At 33.5% G+C, this 24,529-nt stretch overlaps 1 protein-coding gene across 9 annotated transcripts; it reads left to right on the top strand.

The window, feature by feature from the left end:
- The first annotated feature begins 812 nt into the window (after positions 1-812).
- Positions 813-24,484, top strand: LOC125052889 (protein lingerer). Of its 9 annotated transcripts, none has more exons than XM_047653952.1 (29): positions 813-910; positions 2,249-2,402; positions 2,918-2,989; positions 4,238-4,360; positions 5,203-5,338; positions 5,750-5,896; positions 6,046-6,125; positions 7,183-7,254; positions 7,659-7,757; positions 8,473-8,583; positions 9,438-9,522; positions 9,933-10,024; positions 11,592-11,864; positions 12,741-12,842; positions 13,149-13,230; positions 13,464-13,585; positions 14,149-14,229; positions 15,497-15,658; positions 16,341-16,451; positions 16,818-16,905; positions 17,180-17,325; positions 18,560-18,661; positions 19,017-19,097; positions 19,513-19,651; positions 20,549-20,652; positions 21,786-21,896; positions 22,308-22,343; positions 23,157-23,251; positions 23,400-24,484. In XM_047653952.1, the coding sequence occupies exons 2-28, from the start codon at positions 2,289-2,291 to the stop codon at positions 23,241-23,243; spliced, it is 2,958 nt and encodes a 985-aa protein (XP_047509908.1). In that variant the 5' UTR covers positions 813-910; positions 2,249-2,288; the 3' UTR covers positions 23,244-23,251; positions 23,400-24,484. The 9 variants fall into 9 exon arrangements, with proteins under 9 accessions (XP_047509908.1, XP_047509909.1, XP_047509911.1 ...); XM_047653953.1 differs by having other exon boundaries at positions 871-974; positions 8,476-8,583; XM_047653955.1 differs by having other exon boundaries at positions 872-974; positions 7,210-7,254.
- Positions 24,485-24,529: the final 45 nt, after the last annotated feature.

Below are 24,529 nucleotides of genomic sequence, written 5' to 3'. Positions count from 1 at the left end.
AATATCTTATGCCAACCACAGTACACAGGCTGTATGCATAGACTAAAATGCTATTACTCCCGTAAGTAAACCGTAATATGGGAGTCACCCTAAGTGCTAAGTTTTGTTTCTGAATCTCACCCGTAAAGCTAAGTCTGCGTCCCGACTCTCGTACGTCATAAATGTCTTGGACTGTGAGATATGAAAGCCATAGTTCGCTTATGTCTCATTGAAGAGACTACCTTAGGTAGTATTCTATATAAGGTATTTCTATATAATTTTTGTATTTCAATTTGCATGCCTGATCAGCTATCATCACAGCTGTCAACAATCAAGCGGAACTCTAAGGACTTAGGAGTTAGGGAAAGGTTCAGAAAATATACTTCGCGCTGTGATTCCCGTACATATAAATGTATTGGTTTTTGACATACGGGAGTCATCGTTCGCGTAAGAGTAGGTCTCAATTCTCATTTTTGTATCGCATCCTGGATTTGGACCTCTCTGTATTTAATAGAATAAAAATTTACTGAAAAGGGTAAAACTATTATTGGACGTGTCAAACCTGTATTTCTATTGAATCTTCCTATAGTGACCAAAAACAGCTAGAATAATAAAAATCTTCATAGAAATACAATTACTCCAACTTCCAAGAACTTGCCATTAACACCGATAATTTATACTATTATAATTTAAAGTTGAAAACTGTCAAATCGTTTACTAGATAATATGTACATTTAAATCCTTACATCTTAAACATTATTCATCATAAACGCTTTTTCTTCTATAGTTCCTGTATTATATTAAGTTGTGTTTACTAATAACACTGGCCATTCGTTGAATCGTAACTAATGAACAACTTTTATTAAAGATTTTGAGGTACATCCCTAGCCAAGTCACGTGATCAGCTTGCGTTTGAGAGCGCATTTCACAGGTATGGAAATTCGCAAATTTTATTGAAAACCGTGTAATAATCCAATTAAATAGCTACCCAAAAGGTAAAAATATATAGCAAAGCATTAGAAGTGTAACGATGTGATTGTTAGTTATTTGTGAGTTGTGGCGAACAAGGATATTTCCTCAACAAAGACTGTCATTTTGATACCAAGAAAGGTGCTTCAGGAATGGCGTCCCCCACATGTGCCGCCTATTATATTTCGTCTTGGTTCAATGTCTTTGAAATTGATGACGTTTGCTTTTGCTTTACGTGAGAACTTTTCGTTTGCATAAATCTGAATGCAATTCCCTTGTAATCTTCGAGTTTTTAATTGGTGTCGGCTCGATGCCCGATAGTTTAAAATGATTCATTGAGCAGTTTTTCTCAAATTCCATCAAAGCAGGTCTTTTCAAGTTATATCAAAGCATTATGATATCATAAATCTGGTTATCAACCGAAGATAGTGCATACATATTACCTTTTGTTTTTTACTCAAATGTTTTGTTTACCAATCAAGCTTGTTTCTTAAGTTCGCGTCTAATAATTATTCATTTATCTATTTTCTATTTTATGTAGTAACTAACAACATCAACTGTATATTTTACAGTTTATTGACTTTTTACTTTATGGTATCTTAATTGTTTCCATTGTAGATAAACAAAAATATCACTAATTATTGTGCAAATATTATGGTTAAAAATAGATTACTCATTTTCTGAATAGTATCTTTAAAATTATTATTTAAAGTTATAATAAAAAAAGTAATTTTTAACATTTGGAAACAACTATATTATTGTTTACCCTAACATTGAGAAATTAATAAAGTAATAATAGTTGGCCTAATAAGAAAAAGCCAATTTTTTGTAATAAAGCTTGGTCTTAAGTAATAATTTCACTTATCAGAATAAGATATTTTTCTGAAGCTCCTAGAATACATACATAGAGTATTAGTAGTATGCCTATATAGTAGCTTTGCATGTAGACAGCCTTCTTGCATAAAATGCTTTCCTTTGGATGAAGAACAATACCATGATCAGTATTACTAAATTATGATGCAGTGTAAGAGTATAATCTCCCTTAATGCATGCATAATTTATATTATGCTGAAGTAAGGTAATATGACACCAAAATTAGAGCTGTATACATTCAACCTACTTTTCTAATGCAATAACACTGCTTTGTAGACTGTTTCTTAGTACACATTCTGCATTTATCATTTATGACTCAACTGTTTCTTAGAACTTGGTGTTTCAAAAATAAAGGATATAGTTTAAATTAATCACTATCAATCAATAAAATATATTCTTAATTATTTCACTTTTTGTATTGTTTCAGCTGCTTGTAAATAGAGGCTGTATATATAAGATAGGTCATAATGAGTTTGGGTGCGCGCGCCACCAAGGGTGGTGCAAAGGGAAAGGAGGGAAAGCAACAGGAAAAAGGGAAGCCAACAGATAAGCAACATCCAAAAGAAAAGGCAAAGCCACAGGTCAGTCATAAGTTTTTTCTTTTATATCATAGTGTTATGTGTGTCATATCACGTCAATGGTTCTTTCTTAAATTCTTTCTCAAATATTTGGTCTGACCCATTAAAACGTTATGATGCTACAAATCATAATGTAAACATTATGATTTGTAGTTAGCATGAAAAATTATATAAAAAAAATAGAAGCATGTGTATAGTATAGTGTATTTTGTATTTGTACAACTGAGATTCAGTCTATGTCCAAAGAGTAATTTAACCAGGCTTTAAAAAAGCAGTAGTATTTTATATTATTTATTTCCAAGTTTAGTTTGTTTTAGTTTTTATTATATTTTTATATTTGTAATTCTTTGCTTTTGAAATAAATATATAAGTATATAATATATATATATAAATAGTTAAGAATTGATTAATCATGAATTTGACAAAAATGTATTAGTTTTCATAGTAAGCTTAAACAGCAATACCAAAGAGCCTTTAGTAAAAGTATAATTTTATAATAAAGTATGTATAAATTACAGGCAACCACAGAACAACTCCGTCTTGCAAACATAGTTGACCGTAAAGGCGAGGAAGCTGATGTTCGCAGAATGGTAAGCCATATCTATATATTTTAATAGTAAATAATTATCATGTATTAAACAACACTAAATACTTCATGTATCAACAATGCATGGCTTCCTTAATACTAATTCCTCAAAAGATAGAGACTGCATCAGAGAATCCTCTGAAGCAATTACAATGTAATCTTCCTAAACACCTTATAATGATGATTGTGCAAATATGCCACAGGAGAAAAGCAACAGCCACCTGTGCCAAAGATGTCGATCTAAGCTTGGGCCATTGGTTGTGTTAATGTCAATCCGACACCAATAGAAAAATAAAGGTGTAATTACCAAAAACAATGAAAGTGTCTAGTCAGTTGCGTTGCTCTTACCCACTGTATCCCTTTGACCCACGAGCTTTTTAAAGAGTCATATTAAAATTACATTTATTTCAATTCTTATCATAATCATTTTACTTTTATTGTCTTTGTATACATTAATTAATAGAAATAATATAATTTTTATAAGTAGTCAAAATTGAGTCATGCATTTCAATTTTGTTTCAAATTGCAACAGCTATTAAATGCCGTAATGCTTACCTTAAACCTTTAACTTTACCTTACCGTAAAAAAGTAAAAAATAATATTGAATTAGGCAGTATTCAAGTGAGCAATAAAAAACATTATTCATTCTTTTATAAGTATTTAAACAGATACAATTTGGTTTATATCTGCCCTTGACATGTTACAACTTGACGTAATAGTGCACTACATTGAAGCGGAAAATCAATACTCACTATTAACATGGAATTACTATGATTATTTGTATGTATCAACTTATGTTTGTCTGATTACAAACATAAGTGGATTATTGTAGCACCATCAATTTAAAAAGGTGCATTTTTGTAACCTTTGCTGATATTCCTAACTCTTTTAACATTGTCTCACATCTTTATATGTGTCTTGTGTTGTCAATAGGTAAAGTAAGCTATCCTATATAGCTTTAGTGCGGAGTTTGGTTTACAAATTAATTGAAGAATTTGTATGTTACGCCAGAAATTGTGTGTTACATATTGCGAAATAATTAAGTAATGTCAGCGAAAGAACTTTTTAATAAGATTTTTTTAAATGATATAAAAGCATTATATAGGTTTGTGTAGTTATGGTTATCAAGTTATGTAATCTATGACTGACATTGATATTGATTAGTGTATAAATAAATGCTTATTAGTTTTCAATCCTCATGAAATTTTCATAATTTTACAAAAGTTGGAACTGCAAATTGTTCCCATTGCAGGTGACAGAGCTGATGGAGATGACATGCAAATCTGAGGAAGAGGTGTGTTCCGCTCTGCACGACACTGATAACGACATGGATGCCGCTTGTAACTTGTTGTTAGAAGAGAGTGCCAGGATACAGGTAAAAATATGGTTAAAGTTCCACTAGAATTATCACTTTAGCAGGGAATTACTTACTATTTACTGCGGGCATTCTTGTTTCTATTAATGATTAAAGGGAATAATCATTAAACCCTATTTGTTGTGCTTCAAAATAATTCTAATAAACAATATTCGTAATAACCATTATTAAACCTAGGCAAGATATAATATGTAGACTGGAAATTTGAATTAATTTTGAAGCAACAAATATAAAGGAAGCAAGCTCTTTATCAAATTTTTTAAAATATATAACCATACACTGATTTTTAATTCCGTAGAATTTTGACAGCTATCATTTTTTGACGAGCCAGAGATGACAAACCTTTTGGCCAGGCACATTTTTCAATTTTAATCCGATTCGAATTTCTGAGTCTTTTCATACATTTTATTTGTTAGTGAATGTATCCATTTTGTTAAGTGCGGTGGTCCACATTAAAAGTGGTTTTACGGCGAGTGATAATTTCGTTCCTTTTCATCACTAGCGTTAAGAAACTCAAAAGAAAAGATATTTTTTTTATTTTTTAAAAACGTTTACTAAACCTGGAATAAGTAGGCAGTGATGCCAGCTAAAGAATAAATTATTATTATTTTTTATTGCCTTCAATTGGGTCAAATTTGTCCCTTTTTGTCGGTGGAGAACTTTTTTAGTAGCAACACTTGTGAAATGTCAGAATTCTACTGAATGAAAAATCAGAGTCTAGACATACCTCTGAAAGATATTGTACCTGCAACTCTAAAGAGACTTTTGAAATCATCAATTGACATATTTAGCTGCTGTAGCACTTGCAAATTTAAAGTTTTTTCATTTATTTGCGGATACAGAGTGAATGGCAGACAAATGAGAAGAAGAAGAAAAAGCCACCAGCCCCATCCGGCAACGGCGAAGTGGAAGTTGTGAAGGAAGGACGCGAGCCCCGTGACGCCAGGGATTCAAGGGGCCGCTCTGGACCTAGACCACGTAAGTATACTATTATAAAGAAAACTATTCTGGGTTGTGGCTGTATATTTTCTCTTTTTCATTTGTTTGGCCCGTGGTCTACCTTACATACCATTTAAAAAATAGTTGAACTGGATTTTATATAAATTATTATGTATTTTAGATGTCTGAAAATTTTAAATCATAAATGTTCCTTATATTTTTTTTAGAATTCGTTTCTCTATAACTAAGTAGATATAGATTATTATTTAGTTAATAATATTTAGATGTAACTTTAATAAAGATTGATAGTTACGCCATGTACGGCAGAGTTGTTTTTGATGTGAAATATCAGTCGGCCATATCGCTAACAAGCGATTTCTCCCAAGCAACCCTGATAACAAACAAACTAAACCATTCATAATGATAATAAAATAAAAATGATCATGACAGGTCGTGGTGAAGGCGAAGGCATCCGCGGCCGGGGCTCTGGTCGCGGGCGGGGAGTGGCTCGGGGAGGCCGAGGGGGTAGAGGGGGCAGACGCGGAGGAGGAAGGGGCGGAAGAGACAGGGGGGAGAACTGGAACAACGGTGATAATGGTAAGTTTTTGAGCAATGCATTTGATTATAGATATGCTTAAAAGGAGACATGATTTCGTCAGTAACTTCGGTGAACATTAAATTTAAATTACATTTACATGTTAGATTCTTTATCCAATTGAGACTTATATTATGTTAAATACTTTCAGGTGGCAACATGGGTGATTCGTTCCCGACGACAGAAGACTGGGACAACGAAGAATGGTCTGGCTCTCTATCAGATACAAAGGTCGGTATATTATTATGATTTGATGAATGTAGCTTCTCAAAGTAATGTCTAAAATATAAAGTTAAATAACAGATTCAAATAATATTTTAATAATCATATGAATATTTACAAGAAAATATAAAAAAAATATTATCTTTAAGTTTGGAACTACTAATTTAACTTTGTTACGGTGTGAATTGATGATTTAGCCAATAAAAATTTTGAGAGTGGGAATGTAAAACAAATTATTGGTGTTTTCTTCGTTCCTGTAAATGTTTTTGATTGGACTAGAGTTGTTATCTCAGAATCAAACAAATGGCGTCTTGAATTTGATTTACGTTTTCACTCTTTTTTTTGTTTATTCAAGCCATAGAAGTGAAATTTCATTGATATACACATTCATCTATTTGAGAATGTATTTAAACGTCAAACGTTTTATTTGGTTGTGCTTTGTTGAAACTTCGCTTTAGACTTGGCTATGGCTTTTTATTAAAATTAACCCTGTATAGGCACTGACAATTCGGTTATATGCATGGACAGAATGGATTGAGCAATCTTTACACAACTATTATTTCTTACAATAATCACAATTATTTTACATTTAGAATTTTCAGTGGATTTGTCATTGAGGCAACATACAAGAAACGGCATGATAGTGTTTTGTTCTGTTGCCTCAATTACGCCCATTGATAATTTGAAATGTAAAATAATAGTAATTATTGGCATAAGTAAATAGTTTATTCTAACAAAAGTTTAGAAAAGGAAGACTATTATGATTGTTGTCTCTTTCTAATATCACCTCATCAAAAAGTTTATAAATTATAATGTATCTATTGGGATTGGGCTTGTTTTTATTCCTAATATCAGTTGTAATTGCAACGAGTGGTAGACGTCCTTTAAAAAATTACTGCTGTCAGTTGACACACAACAGAAAACAAAAGTGTGTTTTTGTAGAAAAATCAACAGCGCAATAAGTAATTACTAATCAAAATTTGATTAACAATTTGGCAATTAGCTTGCTCAATCGATTTTCTGTCTATGGTTATATGTGACTGTACTGAGTAGTGTCTGTACGTAGGTGTTCACTCCGAGTTCCTTGGCACAGAATGCAGCTGACGGCAACGGGGCGCCTGCGCAGGTCACGGTTAATGTGAGTTCTTTTCTTAATACTTAAGAACCGTATAAAAAATTTCGTGTTTGGCAATAACAGTACAAATACTTCATGTTTGTATGTAGCATCATAAGTTCTTAATATCTCGTGTCACAAATGAAATCTTTGTTTCGTTGATTGTCTAATCCTAATAATTATTAGATTCTAAAAAGACAAATGATATCTTTCAACTGATGAAAGACTAAGAAAAAGCAAAGTAGTTTACAATTTTTTAGAGGCGGTTTAAATGATCGGTTTTCTCAATGCGCATCGTTGGGACCAATTAAAGTTTTGGTTGAATGCAGAAAACTCATGCGCTTATGTAAGATTATTAATGAGACAGTGCGTTGGTTATCTGTATTAGAGATGACGAAATCCCTTACTTACCAGTCTTCTGTTTGCAGGAGGATTGGGAGGTCCCAGAATCGAATGGTCCCACAGAGGGCCATATCCCCACATACACGTATCATAACACCCAGCAACAGCACTCCAATATAATCGAGGTGAATTATTTTACGGTAAAATTTCCAACCAAATAACAAAAATATCCACCTTGCCGACCTTGCCAAAATATTGCAAAGTGGGAGAATGTTAGTGTCTCTCTTTAACATCTAACGACTCCCACGAACTTTTGTTAAGATCATACTCTGAAAGTGCCTTAGTACTTTGTTTTTTCAAAATTGTTAATGTATGCCTGCATATCGCCTTTTTGTAAAAAGGTCAAGTAATAAATTGCAAATAAAAAAAAACTGAATACTGAAGTAGTCAAAAATGATAATTAGGATTTATATTTGATTGTTTATACGAGACTTCAGCGCTGTAATGGTTTTTTAATCGGCTTTACCCCAATGTGAGGGTTTTTAACCAATCCCAATACTATACCTACCTATAATTTACCATTACAAACATTGTATCAATAAAACATTGAATTCTTGTTATGGGATCTCTATTGTTTTGTCTTAATCTGTACCAATAACGACTAGAGTCTGGCTAATGAAAGAAGAGAACGAAAAAGTAAAAAAAAATTAGTATGGTATCCCTAAAAGTTTGATATATTTTTTGGATTAAACTTACTTGATACTTGATTTTATATTATTATTTTTTACATTGATAGTACCTGTATTTCCATGAAATTAAATACGTATTTATACGTATTTAGTCTTTTATGTTCATGGGAATATGTTGTGTGACTCAAGACTAAATTAAAATGAATTTCAGCAACAAATGGTGTCCGTCCCCGGTGGTGTACCAGCGACGGGTGGTCCGGTGAACGTGCAACCAGCGCCACCTGTTGCTGCAGAACCGGTCGATACTTACCACCACCATCAGGTAAAGTATATATTACTCTTATATACTTCTATCTTCCCACGTACAAAAGGAGCGTATATGTTGGATACTGGGAGGAGTTTTTCGATAAAATAAAGAATGTATAACCGAAGTCGATAGATATTTTAAGAATGTTTGACTTTATGTTATTACTAGCAGACCGGCCAAGCATTGCTGTGGCTAAGGTTTTTGTAACACCAGTTATGGGGACCATGCTTTTTTGGTAGTTATGCCATTAAATTGTAGCTTATGTGAAACGTTGGTACTTTCAACACAGCGCCATCTGTTAGAATTGTGACTGTCAAATAATAAACAAATATTTTGCAATAAAATAATATTACGGGTATAAATTGAGATGTAAGCTATCCTATCTTTTAAGTTAGATCAAACTGCACACGGTGTGCAAATTTGATTGATATCGCTTCGGTAGTTGAGGAGTCCATAGCGGACAAACAACGTGACACGTAATTTTTATATATTAAGATAGTTGAAAATATGTATTTAAAAAGTGAATTTTATTCCGTTTGAAGTTTCCTAGTTTATTCTAGGCATCGATACTTTACCTAATGGCTAAACTTTAAATTACATTGCGTTTTTACCAACTTTCAAAGTCCCAATAGGCAGAAGGCTAAGAATTCGAAGTTAAGAATTGAGGTAGCTACTTGAGGCTAGTACGCGAAAAAATTATGCGGAAAAATCGTAAATATTTTATTAAATTTTGTATTAAATTCCTATTCAGAATCATGACAGCATTGCCGATTTTCATTTTCAGTAGCGGTGTTAAGGTACCCGGAGTTATTAAAATTTATAGAGTACTTGCAATTAGTAGGAAATTAGAAATATATATTTTTTTTCAGCCAATGGGAATGTCTGGCAGTTTGAGCGCGGCGCAGTCGCAGTACTTATCGCAACTGACTCATCAGGCTCAGAGGCATGAAAACAGTATGTATACTTATGTAATTAATAACTTATAATGAAGCAATGTAAATAAAGTATCCTTGTAATGGAGATATTAAGAAAATAAATATGTTTAGGTTTTTTTAGCCTTAAATCAAATTTTCTTATTGAAAAAAAAATTACTTTTACTCTATAGTTTTATTTTAAAGATCATGGAATTAAAAATATATTTGAGCACCAAAAAACAAAATTACAGTTTATTAGTATCTTTATTAAGTCATGTTATGTGTACTACATTTTCTTTGATGAGTCACCTAACTTATTAAACTTGAAAATAAATCATAGTATAATCTATTTATTAAGAAATTCTGGGATATTGAGACAGTGATCAGGGCTGGAATATTTTTGTTAACTTATTAATAAATGATCGTAATATCTTACTTGTACTTGTGTAGGTGTGTACGCAAGCAACTACGGTGTGTATGGGTCAGCTGATTTGGCCAATCAGAGGAAACCGCAGAGAGCAAGGGTGCCTCCGCCTTCTAAGGTATTATTAATAATATGTATTATAGAAACTTTAGTAAAAGGTAGTCTCAAACTCAGAAATCCTCCCCGCCTGATACTACCTACCACTCCTATCCGGGGTATAAATTGGAACATTCCTTTGCGCCGCGGGCGGGAGATTGCGTGTACGTCAGGAAGTATATTTCGTCATAGTCGTAGAATAGTGACGTATCTGACAAATAGTAAACTTTACAGGGCAGCCATTTCAAAATAATATAATCATGTTAGTTTTTGTCATAAGTATTTTAATTCATATTTTGTTATTATGATAATTGGCATACAAGCAAACAAAAGAGTTTGTTTTGAAACAAAATAAAAATAATAACATTAAATTACAGTTTTCAAAAAAATCACATGTTTCTATCAAATCCGACACTATACCGACTGATTAATTTGAAATTTAAAACACAGGGATTTTTTTAAAATGTAGCTGTAATATTTAGTCAATGTAGTATCCAAATATGATAAAAAGTGGATTTTGAATTTTTTTCAAATCCGACATTGTTCGATCATGACGATTTGTTCTCGCCGTCTCAGGACGCTTGAAGGTTTGGATTTATCTATCCTCTGGCTACGCGTAGACTGTGATGACACATCCGCGATTCGCCTGCATAGGTCCCATAGCCAAAATTTCGAAACTGACCAATTCATTGGGCACATCCAAATGGCTACAGATTCCCTGCTCGAAAAGGTCCCATCAGCCGTAATCTTGATACATGGCGACTTTAACCTACCTACCATGCCTACTGGTTCGGCTCTGATACCACCAATCTCGCTGGTAGGTCTTTTCATGACTTTGCCTTGTCATATGACCTGACACAAATGGTTCCCGTAATTACGCGAGTACAAGATGCACAAAACATCTTTGTTGGATCTTCTGTTAAGCTAACATCGACGAAGAACGAATTCGACTTAGGGCCCTTCAAGAAAAGAGCCTACCAATTCTAAAAAAAAGGGTGCGTGTACTTATGTTCGCGCGTAAGAAGTTATACTTCTTTGGCATCATTAAAAATAGTTTTTGATTGCATGCAAATAATTAATTACAATTAAATAATCAAAGACTGGAAAAGGAGTCATTATAGTCAATAAAGTTCAGTTTACATTTGAAAAATTAAATAAATAAATATTTAGTATTATTCTCTTACATTAAGTGTAACATAAATTCTATTATTATTCGAATGTTGTTTTTAAATTATGTCCAATGCCGTAGCATCTTCCGTGGGAAACTTCATTCTGTTAATTTTGTGTCACGGTGCGCGCGCATCGTAAAATTTCACTCTCATCAATTTTTCATAACGCGCCTAAAGAAATATAACTTCAAAAATCCGTTGGATCGACTATATATATATACATATAGTTATTTGATATAACGTAAAGCAGTCTTGTAGGTCAACTATTTAGATTTACATGTTCCAAAAAAAGGCCAGAGGATATACTAACCTTATTTAATACTTATTATTACTCTACATATTCATATAATTATTTAAATAACTATTGAATCATATGATCTTATAGCTTGCAAAGCCATAAATTAATAATAAACCTTATAGATACCATCATCAGCGGTAGAAATGCCAGGAGGTGGCGAAAGCGGTGGCGGTATATTCCTCGATGTACAATTTGGTGCTCTGGAACCTGACACCCTGGACACGCCCCAACACACGCCACAGTCACAAGTGGGCCAGCAGGTTGCCCAAGTCCAACAGGCGCCCACGGCACACACGCCTCCACAGCCCACGCAGCCCACACAGCCCAGCGTACAGTCGATGAATGCGCAGCCCGCGCAACAGCCCCACACGCCGGTGCAGCAGAGACCCAAGCAGGTAGATATTTAATCATGTTCATTTTTCTTTTTTGGTTACAACAAAAGAGTAGGATCAGTGTGCCTATCCATAACATGAAGATAAAAATAATCTAAAAATTATTGGAAAATTTTAATTAATGGACTCTTAAACTATGATTTTGATTTTAACTGATTTTTATTTTATTGTCGTTTGAAACACAAACTTAGTCGAAAATATGAAAAAGTCTAAAGTTATATATCGTACCGCGACTCGTAAAAAATTTACCACTTTAGTATTCCATCTTTAAATCATTCCTATATAGTTATTTCCAAGTTACAAGACACAATAAAAATTAAAAAAAAATTAGAAATATAAATAAAAATTAATATGTTAAACATAGGAAATTTCTTAATGCCACACAAACACGTAACTCTATATTATTGCTTACCATAACGCAAAACATATAATGTTAAAAACCAATTAGGCCGAACACAATAATAGGAAAAATTATAAATTACTAGCAGACTCGGCCAAGCGTTGCTGTGGCTAAGATTTTTGTTATATTACATAGTAGTTAACTATTCAAGGGAAACGGTAGGAGAGCACCAGTCATGGGGACCACCATTCTTTTTTGGTGGTTAACTTAATGGCATAGTTGTAGCTTATGTGAAACTTTGGTACTTTCAACACAGCGCCATCTGTTAGAATTGTGGCTGTCAAATAATAAACAAATATTTTGCAATAAAATAATATTTCGGGTATAAATTGAGATGTAAGCTATCCTATCTTTTAAATTGGATCAAACTACACACGGTGTGTAGCGGACAAACAACGTGACACGTAATTTATATATATATATTAAGATATTGTACATATATATATGCTGTTGTTAGATGTTACAATAATGTATGATAGTACGCCTCGCAGGTGACGTCACAAGCGGAGCAGCCGATCGCGACTAGTCACGACACGGTTTCTGAGGCGTCTACACCCACATATCCCAATTCTAATGCTATGGTGAGATATGGGTTTAAAGTTTTGCTAATCTTTGCCTTAGTTTTATTTATGCGCGTTAGCTTTTAGGCCGTGACATAGTGTAGGTTTGAGCGAAATTAGAATAGTTTTAATTAAATTGTTAGAAAAGTTAATTTATTTTATATAATATGATATATAATGCGTTAGATGGTCTAGCAAAATATTAAATTTATTGTTGTATGTTGATCACAAGAGCCCATTATAAGAGTAAATTCAGTATTATGTTTAAGGACTTCTTTGTTTAATATTTCACTTTTTATTTACACTATAGATACAATATTATTTCAGTTAAATGAAAGTCTAAATGCTGTGGATTCATCAAACATAAGTCAGCCAACCACTGCCGAACCTGCCGTATCAAATACTACATGTAAGTTAATCTATATTATTGTTGTTGTTTCGATATAAATGTGATGCCATTACCATTATTTTTCCTTTACACACATTTTAATATTTAATTTACTTCAAAATATACATAGAGTTAATAACAGATAGAATTTTGAAAGACCCAGTCTTAATTTATATCTTGCACATGTGGTGTAACTTTACAAGTTATTAAATTACTCTAAAATGTCTTGCATTTTATGTGTATGTGGTTTCCAGCCATAGAAAAGCTGTCAGCGTCCCTAGCAGCGGCGGTGGTAGCGGACACAAGTGCGAGTAGCGCAGCGCAGTCGATGCAACACCACCATCAGCACTATGCGCATCACAACCATCGGACGAAGGTAATGAGGGTAGAAATTGCATATTGTACGAAATTTTTAAAAATAAATTAAAACTTGTGCAACAGTAATTATTTGATAATAATGATAGGATTAGTTGATACTTTGAATAGTCAGGATAACTTCATACTTCCATTGGGAGTATGTGTGTTGTGTATCAGCGCTACGGGTATTAGGAGAACTTTATGGAAACTCCATACTTAAATGTCGTTATCGCTGTTACAAAGTGCCGATGCCGGATTTTTAGTTTCACCGAAGTGTGTTTTCATAAAACAGTTTTTTCTGTTTATGTGTGGAGGGTTTTATTAAGTTACTTAAGAACAAATCCTACCCTAAAAAGAAATCCTTACAACAAATTACCCCAGGAAATATAAAGGACACGACGCAATTTTTAACTAATATTAGATATCCACACAAAATAAACTCCAGTATTTTAATTGTAGAACAGGGCTATTTTCATACAATTAACTGGGACCAAGAGTTACGGAAACTAAGAGACTGGTGATCTGACTGGTCCCTTATTAGTTTGGTAATCATAAATTTGATAGTTATTTCGTATTTCGCAGCCGGTGACGGGAGCTGCAACCGTATATCCAAGTGGCGGTGTATCGCATCATCCATATGGCTCAGCGTTATATGCACCACAGGTATTATATCATTCTAAGCTCCCAAATATTATTAGCTTTTATTAATGGTAACCTTTCTTGAAAAACTATATCAGTCAGAGCAACTATTCGTCATCTTTAATTTAAAAACTATTATAATTATTTTTATCTAATAAAAATATTATATCAAATATCATGTAATTTGTTGATATTGGGTTTACACTACACAGTTTTTTTTAATAAAATCTATAAGAAAAAAAAGGCTGCTGTGATTGCGCTGTTAGAAAAGTCTACGACATAACAACTATAGTCCTTTTGATGATAGAAGTCCCCCAGACGCGGCGCTGCAATCGCATGACGTAATGTTGCCATTTATAAGTAAAAAATTTACCTATTTGATTTACATTTAGCAGATGTAATTTATCAAATAATATTATTTTCTGCATACTTCGATGAAATAATATTTCTGTTATGTAAAAAGTATATTTTTATTTACTTATAGTAGCGGTGTTCTACCTACTTACAGGGAAAAGATGAGAAAATAGGGTAAAGAAAAGCAATACAATTTTTTATTCAGAGTTTAATTGCATAATTATTGTTGGGTTACAATTTTTTTCGGAGTACACGCCGCTGTTATACCTTCGTTTGTAATTCTTGTTACAGTCTACTCTGACACACCTGCAATTAAATTATGAACAATTAAAAATAATAGTAACTTTAAGTTTATAATACTTATGTAATATATGTTTTAATTTCAGTTACCTAGTTTCATCACGTTATGTATTTATTCAATTTTGTCGCAAAAACGAATTTATATCATAAAAGTCCCACCAATACAGCAAAAAATTATTAAAAGGCAACTCTAAAAAGTACTTGTTATGGCGGCAACTATCTTCCGAACATTGTTTAGTGGTATTAAAACACCTTGATTCTTATGTTCCGCTTCACAGAACTCTTTCACCTTTTATATCATTTCTCGAGCCGAACTTTTACAACTTTTCGCATTGTAATCAATTTTTAAAATGCACTAAGCTAGTTAAAAATTCACAAAAATCTACCACAACAAACGAACTTGATAACATCGACGAATGACAACATTGCCGACCTGTCAAATTTAGTTCCAAAAATCACCGCGGGACTTCTTTCATGAAAAGCACTATACCTTTGGTTTTAATATAAAACGATCGATAACTTATTTAGCCTTGCATTTGTTTCAGCTTGTCTTTTCCATTGTATCTTGTGTACTATCATAATGAAAAGTAAGCTGTGATACCAAAGATTTTTTTTGAATACGTTTATTTTATTTTAGGTAAACTCAAGCTCAGGATCTCTAGCGGGAGCGGTAGCGGGCGCTGGCGTGGCGGGCGTTGCGGCGGGCGTGGGAGCGTCTCATGCGGCGCCTATCAACCCTGCCCCATACCCGTCTAGTGTCACGCTCACTACGTACCAGCCAATAATGAACTCTTATCAGGTACAAGGTTCATCTAAAATCTACCCAGTTAATAATATTGGTAGCTCAGTTATTGACCCTTTTCGAATATCAAGATTGTGGGAAATGTACCGAATATGTATGGGAAATAATAGTTATAGATTTTTCATAGACAAAAAATTTCTTGAAACTTCTATGCAGAGTAGGGTATCATTTTTAAAACCTCTAATAGAGAGTTTGGTTTTAATTTTTGTTTTCTTACTTAATGTAGGAACATTGTAATATACGTATAATTTTATTTCGTTAATTGTTCAATTGTAGTTGGACTCGTAGGTTTACCAAGCTTGTGGTAACTTTGTATTTAAATGTGTTGTATCTGTCAGATTTTTAAATTATTTATTTATTTGCTCAACAGTATTCCTACAGCTACACACTAAACAATATCCAAAAATTTACATTGTACACAAAAGCCAAAAACGGAATACACATTCAAACATAAACAAAGCACAGTTTCACCTATATATACAAAAAATATAACAAAGTATATATGTATTTATAATAAATTCTAAGTTCTAAGATTCATTCATTATAATGTATATTTAATATAAAGGAAGAATAACACAGCCATTATTAATAAAAGATACCAGAGTTTTTAAATTATTTTTTAAACATTTTTTAGTGACATTAAATATATCTATTTATTATAATCTTATCCTTATTTCAGCAAACGTCCTCAACTGCGGGAGTGTATGGTGGAAGTGCTCTATACACTGCGGCACCTTACACGCCTTACCAACCTTCGCAGTTGCCGGCCAAACACAAGGAACAAACACAGGTACGATAGACGTTTTGTGAAGTCTTGGTGTAAATGTCCTAATAATTCAATTTACAGTTCTTCTATATGCAATGTTTACTTACTTCAAATTGACGATAAAATATTGAAATGTACTGATATTTGAGTATGATGTTGTAGTTATAAAAAAGCAAAAATCATATAGATTCAATTTTAACGATTAATATAATATTGACAAGTATAATTAAAAATAATCATCGGTTTATTTATTTTTTTAATTATGTTTTTTCTGCTGTGCTTTATGTAATACGAAAATTAATGTCTTTAAGATACGCTGTCTATATGAAATCGTATTAAATCAAGAATTATTTCTATAAGAATTCATCTATTTTAATTTTTAATTTTCAGTACGACAACTCAGTTGCGTCAAGTAACAGTTTAACGAACGCGGCAACGACGCAACAGTCGTCAACTGCCAAAGTTGTTACAACTACAGGTGAGAAAAATTATCTTTTCTATTTTTATTTTCTTCTTTATTTTCTTGGTCGGGACACATTGTACTTTAATAATTAAAAAATTGTTTTAAAGCATTGTTTTGTTAGGAGAATAATGCTTTAATTTAATTTTCTTAAAGAAGTATGTAAATAAAATATGCCAATAAAAGTCTGTATTTCATTTCATAATTTAAATATTACCGAATTATATTACATAGAAGTTATTAATTGTTTATTTAGTTGGTGAGTCTATATAAATAAATAATTTATTTGCAGCAAGTGCAGCAGTGAACAGTGGCGTGTCGTCGACATCGGGCAGCAGTGCGGGCGCAGGTGCAGGCGCCGGCTACGCGGGCGGTGCCTTATACGGAGGTGCCTATTACGACGAACAACTCTGCCGGGGCACGCTGCCACATCATATGGTGAGTTTTATACATTGTGACATTTCTCTGAATAATAATTGTATCATTATCTTTTGTTAGGGTGTTTTTTTATAACCCACGAAAAGTTTATTAAAAAACAATAGAGAGTGAGATGTAATTAAACTTATTTATTTTTGTAAATAATTGTTAGAAACTAGACATATATTTAGAATAGGGTACCTAGGTAATGCTGAAAATGTTTAGAAAATGAAAAACGGCTTAATGTAGAAAAGCCCATACTTTTATTGTATTTTCGAAGTAATCTCCGTTCCTCTCTACACATCGTCGCATTGGATGGAACCACTGAGAAAAGCAGTGGGCCCATTCTTCCTTATGGGTCTCTTCTATGGCATTTTCGTACGCTTTCACCGCAACTTCAGGCCTCGTAAAGCGAATACCTCGAATTTTATCTTTAGTTTTGGGTTCGTTGCAATATATCCAGCTTTCATCACCTGTGACGATGTTACGCGAACATTTGGCGACACCAGTCTATGCGAAGGTGGTTCTGGTCGACGGTTAAAGTATGGGGAAGGGAATCCAGGTCCATCCATAAATGTTCGTGTAATATTTTTTGAACTTACTCATACCAATGCCGAGGCTTTCCCCCGCATCTGCTGGTGGGTCACTCTCTTATCTTCCTCTATCATGCGTCGCGCAACACTGATGTTATCTTCAGTAGTCGCTGTTAAAGGACGACCCTCATGCGGATCATCATTGAGATAAGCTACGTCCACGCTTTAACTCGTTAAACCTATTAAAAGTGGCACGATATGGGGCTTCATTAAGAAATACTAATCGCAGCCTATCATAGCTTTGTTATAGAGTAGGCCCTCAACGAAAGTCATAAAAAATCTTTGAACGAACATTTTCTCGCGTTAGGTTCATTTTCACGTGTAACAAGAGCTTTAGATTTGCCGCCAATTAACAAAAAAAAATGACAAATGAATGCAATATACTACATTAGGTTACCAAAGAATTCTAAAATTGAAATTCAAATAAAGTTTTCATAAGCAATGTTTCTAACTGGCCAGTTCTAAACATTTTCAGTGTTACCCACGTATAGGGACAAATAGACACCTTTGATTTTCTCCTTACAAATACTAAAACGATAAAATATACAATATTTTATAAGTAAAGTAAGAATATTAAAATGCACTTAAACAATAGTATCTTTCAATAAACATTGCATGTTAAAAAAAATACTTTAGCTTTAACTATAGCTATTGTATCGCAGGGTGGATACTACGAAGTCGGTTATGGCGGTCGGGATGGCAGTACTTTTGGTTTAGGCGCTGCCGAAAGATTCCCAAGAACTGATGCTGCCTCACCACAACAGGTAACAAAATCTTTTAAATATTGTAACTACATATATGTCTTAATAGAGATGGATATTATGGATGACATTTAAATTCAATAATAGTAATGATAAACCCTTTAAACCATCTTCAAACACCTAAAGGATTTTTATAAATATTCAAGTATAGCTCTTCCATCTGATGTCATATTAAATGACTCGGATTTGCACCGAATATAGTGAGTATAGAAACATAAAATATTACTTAGAATCTGATTTGTGAACTATGGTTACCCTATTTATATGCTATATATTTCAAAAATTATGCTAAAGAATATTATAATCTACAATAAGTATGTACCTTTTATGATAAATTCTACAACATTTATTTCATTAGGTTCCAGCGGCGTTACCGCCGGGTTACGCATACTTCTATCAGCCTCCGCCTACAACTTACCAGTATGGAGTCTACCCAACTGTAAGTATAGCTATATTTCAAAATTGAAATAATTCAAATACAATTTTAGCAAAATACCCAAAAATGTATATTTTTTAATCACAAAATCATATTATTATAAATCTATAACACGCCTAGTGAGTAATCCGTTCTCTAATATGCTTAATACGAAGTGGTGTAGTTATAATGTGCGACAAGGCAGATTAATTTTTTTACCACTCTAAAAACTAAATTTGTTTTTGATAAACATTTTAAATCTCGGATCAATGATATCGCACTTTTAAGTTTCAAGGAACTTCACTTATAACCCAATTGTACCTGCCACGATTTTTTATGTTTAACCGAATTAAAAACCACAAAGGAGGTTATAATTATACGCGTACGTTAAGCCTAAGCTACGTAAGCGGTCTAATAACTTGAGCAAAAACATTTACAGTATGGTGGTGGATCAAACGTGGGTGGAGTAGGAGGCGTGGGCGGTGTGGGTGGCGTGGGCGTGACCACGGGCGGCAAAGTGTCAGCTTACTCGCAACAGCAGCAGCCGCCCTACGATGCGCAGGACACCTACAAACCAGGTATACATTTATTATAGTTCTTTACACAATTCCACATACTATATTTTACTTATCACAAAATTGTTCTGACATAATTTTTTGATAAAATCAAAAGAAAAAAGTTATTAAGCAAAATATGAATTTTTTTCACTTTTTACTTATAACTTTTAGTATTTTTAATTTATGATAAAAAGTCACACACATAATTGTAGGCAAAGCGATTTGCTACAAAATATTTTGTACGATTGATAGTTTAGGTGATATAGCCAAAAACGTGTTTTCACACCTTTTTCCAAGATGGCGACCGGGGGACAAGGGCGCCAACTCCACAAACTTGGGGTTTGATCTTGTATTGACCCCACTACATGTCCCATATTAAGGGGGCCCCCCCTTGTGGAAAGTAAGGGAGAGGCATTGGCCGCTAGCTTGGATATAGCTAAGGCCTTTGATAGGGTTTGGCAAAGGGCGCATCTTTCGAAACTACCGTCATACGGTTTTCCCGATGGCTTATGCCGATGGCTGGCAAATTTTCTTGTAGGACGTAGCATTAAAGTCCTAGTTGACGGAGCGTGTTCCAATCCTAGACCCATCAATGCAATGGGGTCTTCCCTCAGAGATACGACCTCCAAATTTTTAAAAAACGAGCCTACTCCTCCCTCAAAGGCCGGCAACGCACCCACTAAAAATGGGTGTCTATGGGCTGCGTGGACTGCCCTTTTTGGTCGTCCCGCAAGCTCGTTTGCCCCCCTATTATATAAAATCGTCCTCTATCAAATGTTCAGCCAATGTAACATTTCAATGGACTAGTGTATAAAACTGTACTAGGTGTTAAAACACTGGTGTTATATTTGATGACAAATCTCTCCTGGCTTAATAAATTAATCTCGTATTTTTTCTTCAACTGTATTTAACTTGCAGGCGGTCCATACACAGGCAACGCAAACAAGACGGCAGCTGCGGCCAGCGCTGATTTAACTAACGCGATGTACGGCAAGGCGCATGTCACTCTAAACAAGGTCAATGTGAGTATTTAAATAATTGTATAACCAAATAGGGTCACATTTAATAACTTGCGTTTAATAATTTGCATTACAATTATAATAAACCGGTGACGGTACAACTCTAAGTGATCTTGGCCTCAGATTGTTTGGTTTCTCTAATCATTTTTATTTTATAAACAAGTAGGTTTTGCCTTCTGTCGTCTGTCGACATGTCGTCAATATTTTATTTGAGACATGCTGGTTTTCTCACGATGTTTTATTTCACCGTACGAGTGTTGAATGAGCACAGTCCATTGGCACAACTGGGAATTGAACCTACGACCTCGGAGAATCTCCTGCTGAAGCCACTAGGCAACACTGTTCCATAGTAATTTAAACTTCGTTTCATAACAAATTAAAAGTCTTGAACTATGATTACTTTGGCATGTTTTTTGCTTTCTTTCACTGTCGTATGTTGCAGATAGATTGTGACATAAGGCACTAACTGCTTAATTGTTGATATTCCTCGTGATCAATAAGCACTTGCTTACAACAGTATTTTATTTATTTAGGTTATCAGAGTTTTCTACATTAATAATAAGAGTAATCAAAAGTAATATTGTACTCTATTGTTATTTATTATTCTAACATTTAAATTTAATGTGTAAAGCTATTATAATATATAAAATATAAGAAATTTAATTGTTGTGTGTTCATTCTCATAAGCCTAATACTTATTTTGTTTTGTTGCTTAATGTTATTTTAAAATTCTTTAAATTAACAACTATAATTGAAAAATATATTGAATATATTTATAGAAACAAAAAATTTAATTTACAAAGAATCATCAGCTATGAATCAGTAGCAGACTGATGATTAGTACGATTTATGGTAGGAGTGGTAACTGGTTTTGGAAATTAAAGTGTTTGTGTCAGAAAATTGCTTTATTAATTTGCTACAATTTTATAAATACTTTAAAATATATATTTATTTATTATATAAAAATGAAAAAATTGTTAATTTTGCGTGGTAAATTTACTTGCGGATGGATGGATTGGGGATGGACCCATTACACACTACGGAGTGATTAATTACGTCGGAAATTCGTAATAAGTTAACGCTTTTCAAAGTTTAAAAAAACAAAGCTACATTTATACCCGTATTACAATGTTCAGACATACGAGAAGGCTGGCTTCCACAGCGGTACGCCTCCGCCATTTGGCGCCGCCTCGCATCTCTACATCGCGCCGCCGCACCACCACCCACACCACCATCCGCAACACCAGGTAACGCACATATACACGCCTTGACAGACAATATACTGGAATGCTAAAATAAATAAATAAACCAGTGGAGATAATGAATTGAATAGATTTACGGTATTATTCTATATTATCTATAATACACGGGACTAGGAAGACAAATATTAGTTTTTTTTTGTATACATATGCATGAGCCATCATACATAACCTAACCCACGAATGTTACCAACATTGCATGACACACACAAACATAACACAGTTAAGATCAAGTTATATTATCTGTCATCATCATGTTTTTAACTATTTTTGGTCGCGGTTTTGTTAATGTATTATTCAATTATGGTTTTAAAAACATTTTACTCACACATACACATTTGCATGTTATATAGTGTTTCTTTTTATTTTACAAAAGTTAGCGTTTGCTTTCGTTTGTAGATGGATGTACGGGTGAACAGTAGTCATACTAGGCGGGTAAGTTATCTATTATAATATATGTTTATGTTGGCTCACCTTATATATAACGCTAAACTTTCTGAATGTAAAAATCTAAAAATGTCTAGTATGACACAAATCTCATATAGATGTTACGTTTTGCGTTATACTTGTTATGGCTTAAACATTATTCATTTTGAGGTTTATCAAACTAATATTTTCAATTTTTTTAAGACATCAATCAGTTATTTCCAACTTTTGTTTCGGTCATAACAATATTTGCACCGTGCCATGTTGCTTTATATATTATGTATGTATTATATTTATGTAAATTGATTGTTACCCGCCTCTACGTGCATGTAGTACATTTATGTATTGTGTATATGTAATAGTTATGTTTTCTCTGAAGACTATAAATAATTTGGTATATGGGTTGATTCTAAAACACAACAGGCATTCAAAATATTATTATATTAAAAAACAGTCAAAGCTATTTTTTTGTGTTAATTTTGTCAAATCTTACATATTATCCTCCATAAATACTGTTCCAGCATCAGTGATTACATATCCGGTACCAGATTCTAAAAAAAAACATTTGTTCCGTGTTTTGTGTATTTATACAACAACTGCCTAAAATAATAAATGCTTAGGAAGTTTCTAAATGTTTTTTGTTAAATATACTAATGTTTATTCTTGTTAATGTATCAAGACTTTTCAGGATTTATCAGAGATATCATTAGATTTGATGTCATCCCTGCACTACTTACAGTAATGCAACCCTCTTTATAAAAGCCTCGAGCCTTGTTCTAAAAACTTCAAGACTCCAAGTGAATATATAAATGTATTTTATAGGAGAGCGGCGCTGGAGGTCGCGCAGCGGGAGGTAAAACAGCCGGAAGTAAGCCAACATACTCGCAATCCTACTGGGCGCCCAACTAGACCATGCGGTATAAATTTTTTTTTTTTTTTAAAGGTGTTAATTTTGACAAAGATTTATTTTTATTTTAAAGATATGCAAAGGACATAATTTTTTGCAAAATATTTATAAATTTTGATAGTTCTATAATATTGATTAATGTCTCTCTTTGTTTCCAGGCGTTAACCAACGGTCATTCGACACATGTACATAGGGCGCCAGCCATACATTCAGTCAATTGACACAACGCGTTCAGTTACACTTGTGTTCGCGTAACATTCGCGTACTCTCAAATACACATGTGTTTTACGGACACGCGGCCTTTCTTACTTGTCAAAAATTTTCGATTTTATTCCGCGTTAGTTTAATTATTTCAAGTGTTTGAACTAAAGGTCTATCATCTTGCGTTAGCCAAGTCTTCGTAAAACTACTTGTTTTCTATATATTTTACGCTTGTGCGTTTTTAAGTTGTTTTTTTATGCGTTCGCGGACAGACCAGCGCGCGGTATTATTTAGAATAATTTTATTTCATCATGTTGTAAATTGTACGTTGTGATTAATTCGGCACGCCGCAGTGTGTATGATATGTCTCTGTCTGTTCGTGAATGCTGTTTTGGTATTGTTCCGCTCGTTTGCGCGATATCTGCTTACGCGTGATACAAGTGTTGTCGCGTGGGTCCATTTGTAACGTAACAGATGCCTTCGTGTATTAAACTGTATAACTGATTTGTAAAATAAATATGAAAGGAAATTGAATGAAAAATGCTATGTAATTAAAAATTGTTTTTTTTTTTCGTTAAAAATTCCTAGTGTATTAGTTAGCGTCGGAGCGTTGCGTTTATTATCCTATATAAGCGTTGAAACGCGAGATTAGATTAGGTTTAGTGTTTAATTTCTGATTTTCGTGGTGTTACGCACTGCGACGCGACGCGACGGCGCGATTCTCATTTACGCTAAGTCTGCTCCCATAGGTTACAATTTTGTTTAATAAATTAACGGTAGTGCTATGTATATGTTATCTCTATAAAATATGTATATGTGTAAGAGTTTGGTGCGCTATGCGCGCCGAATATTTTGTATTTAGTTGACAGACTTTTTGTAATTACATATAATAATAATTGTATTAAAAAAGTAAAGTGTCGTAGGTGATTAATTATTGTAATGTAACATTACCGTAACATAGTCGAGGTCTTTTTTATTGTGAAGAATGCTGTTGATCTCGTGGGCATTTGAGTGTGAGGGAAATACACATATTGGAACAACATCACTCACTTTTATTAAGGACCCAATGGCTAGGATTCTGTATCTG

Source organism: Pieris napi, chromosome 10, assembly GCF_905475465.1.
Source record: "Pieris napi chromosome 10, ilPieNapi1.2, whole genome shotgun sequence".
NCBI classification, from domain to species: Eukaryota; Metazoa; Arthropoda; class Insecta; order Lepidoptera; family Pieridae; genus Pieris; species Pieris napi.
Note: the sequence above shows the minus strand (reverse complement) of the source record. Positions and strands in the feature narration are given on the sequence as shown.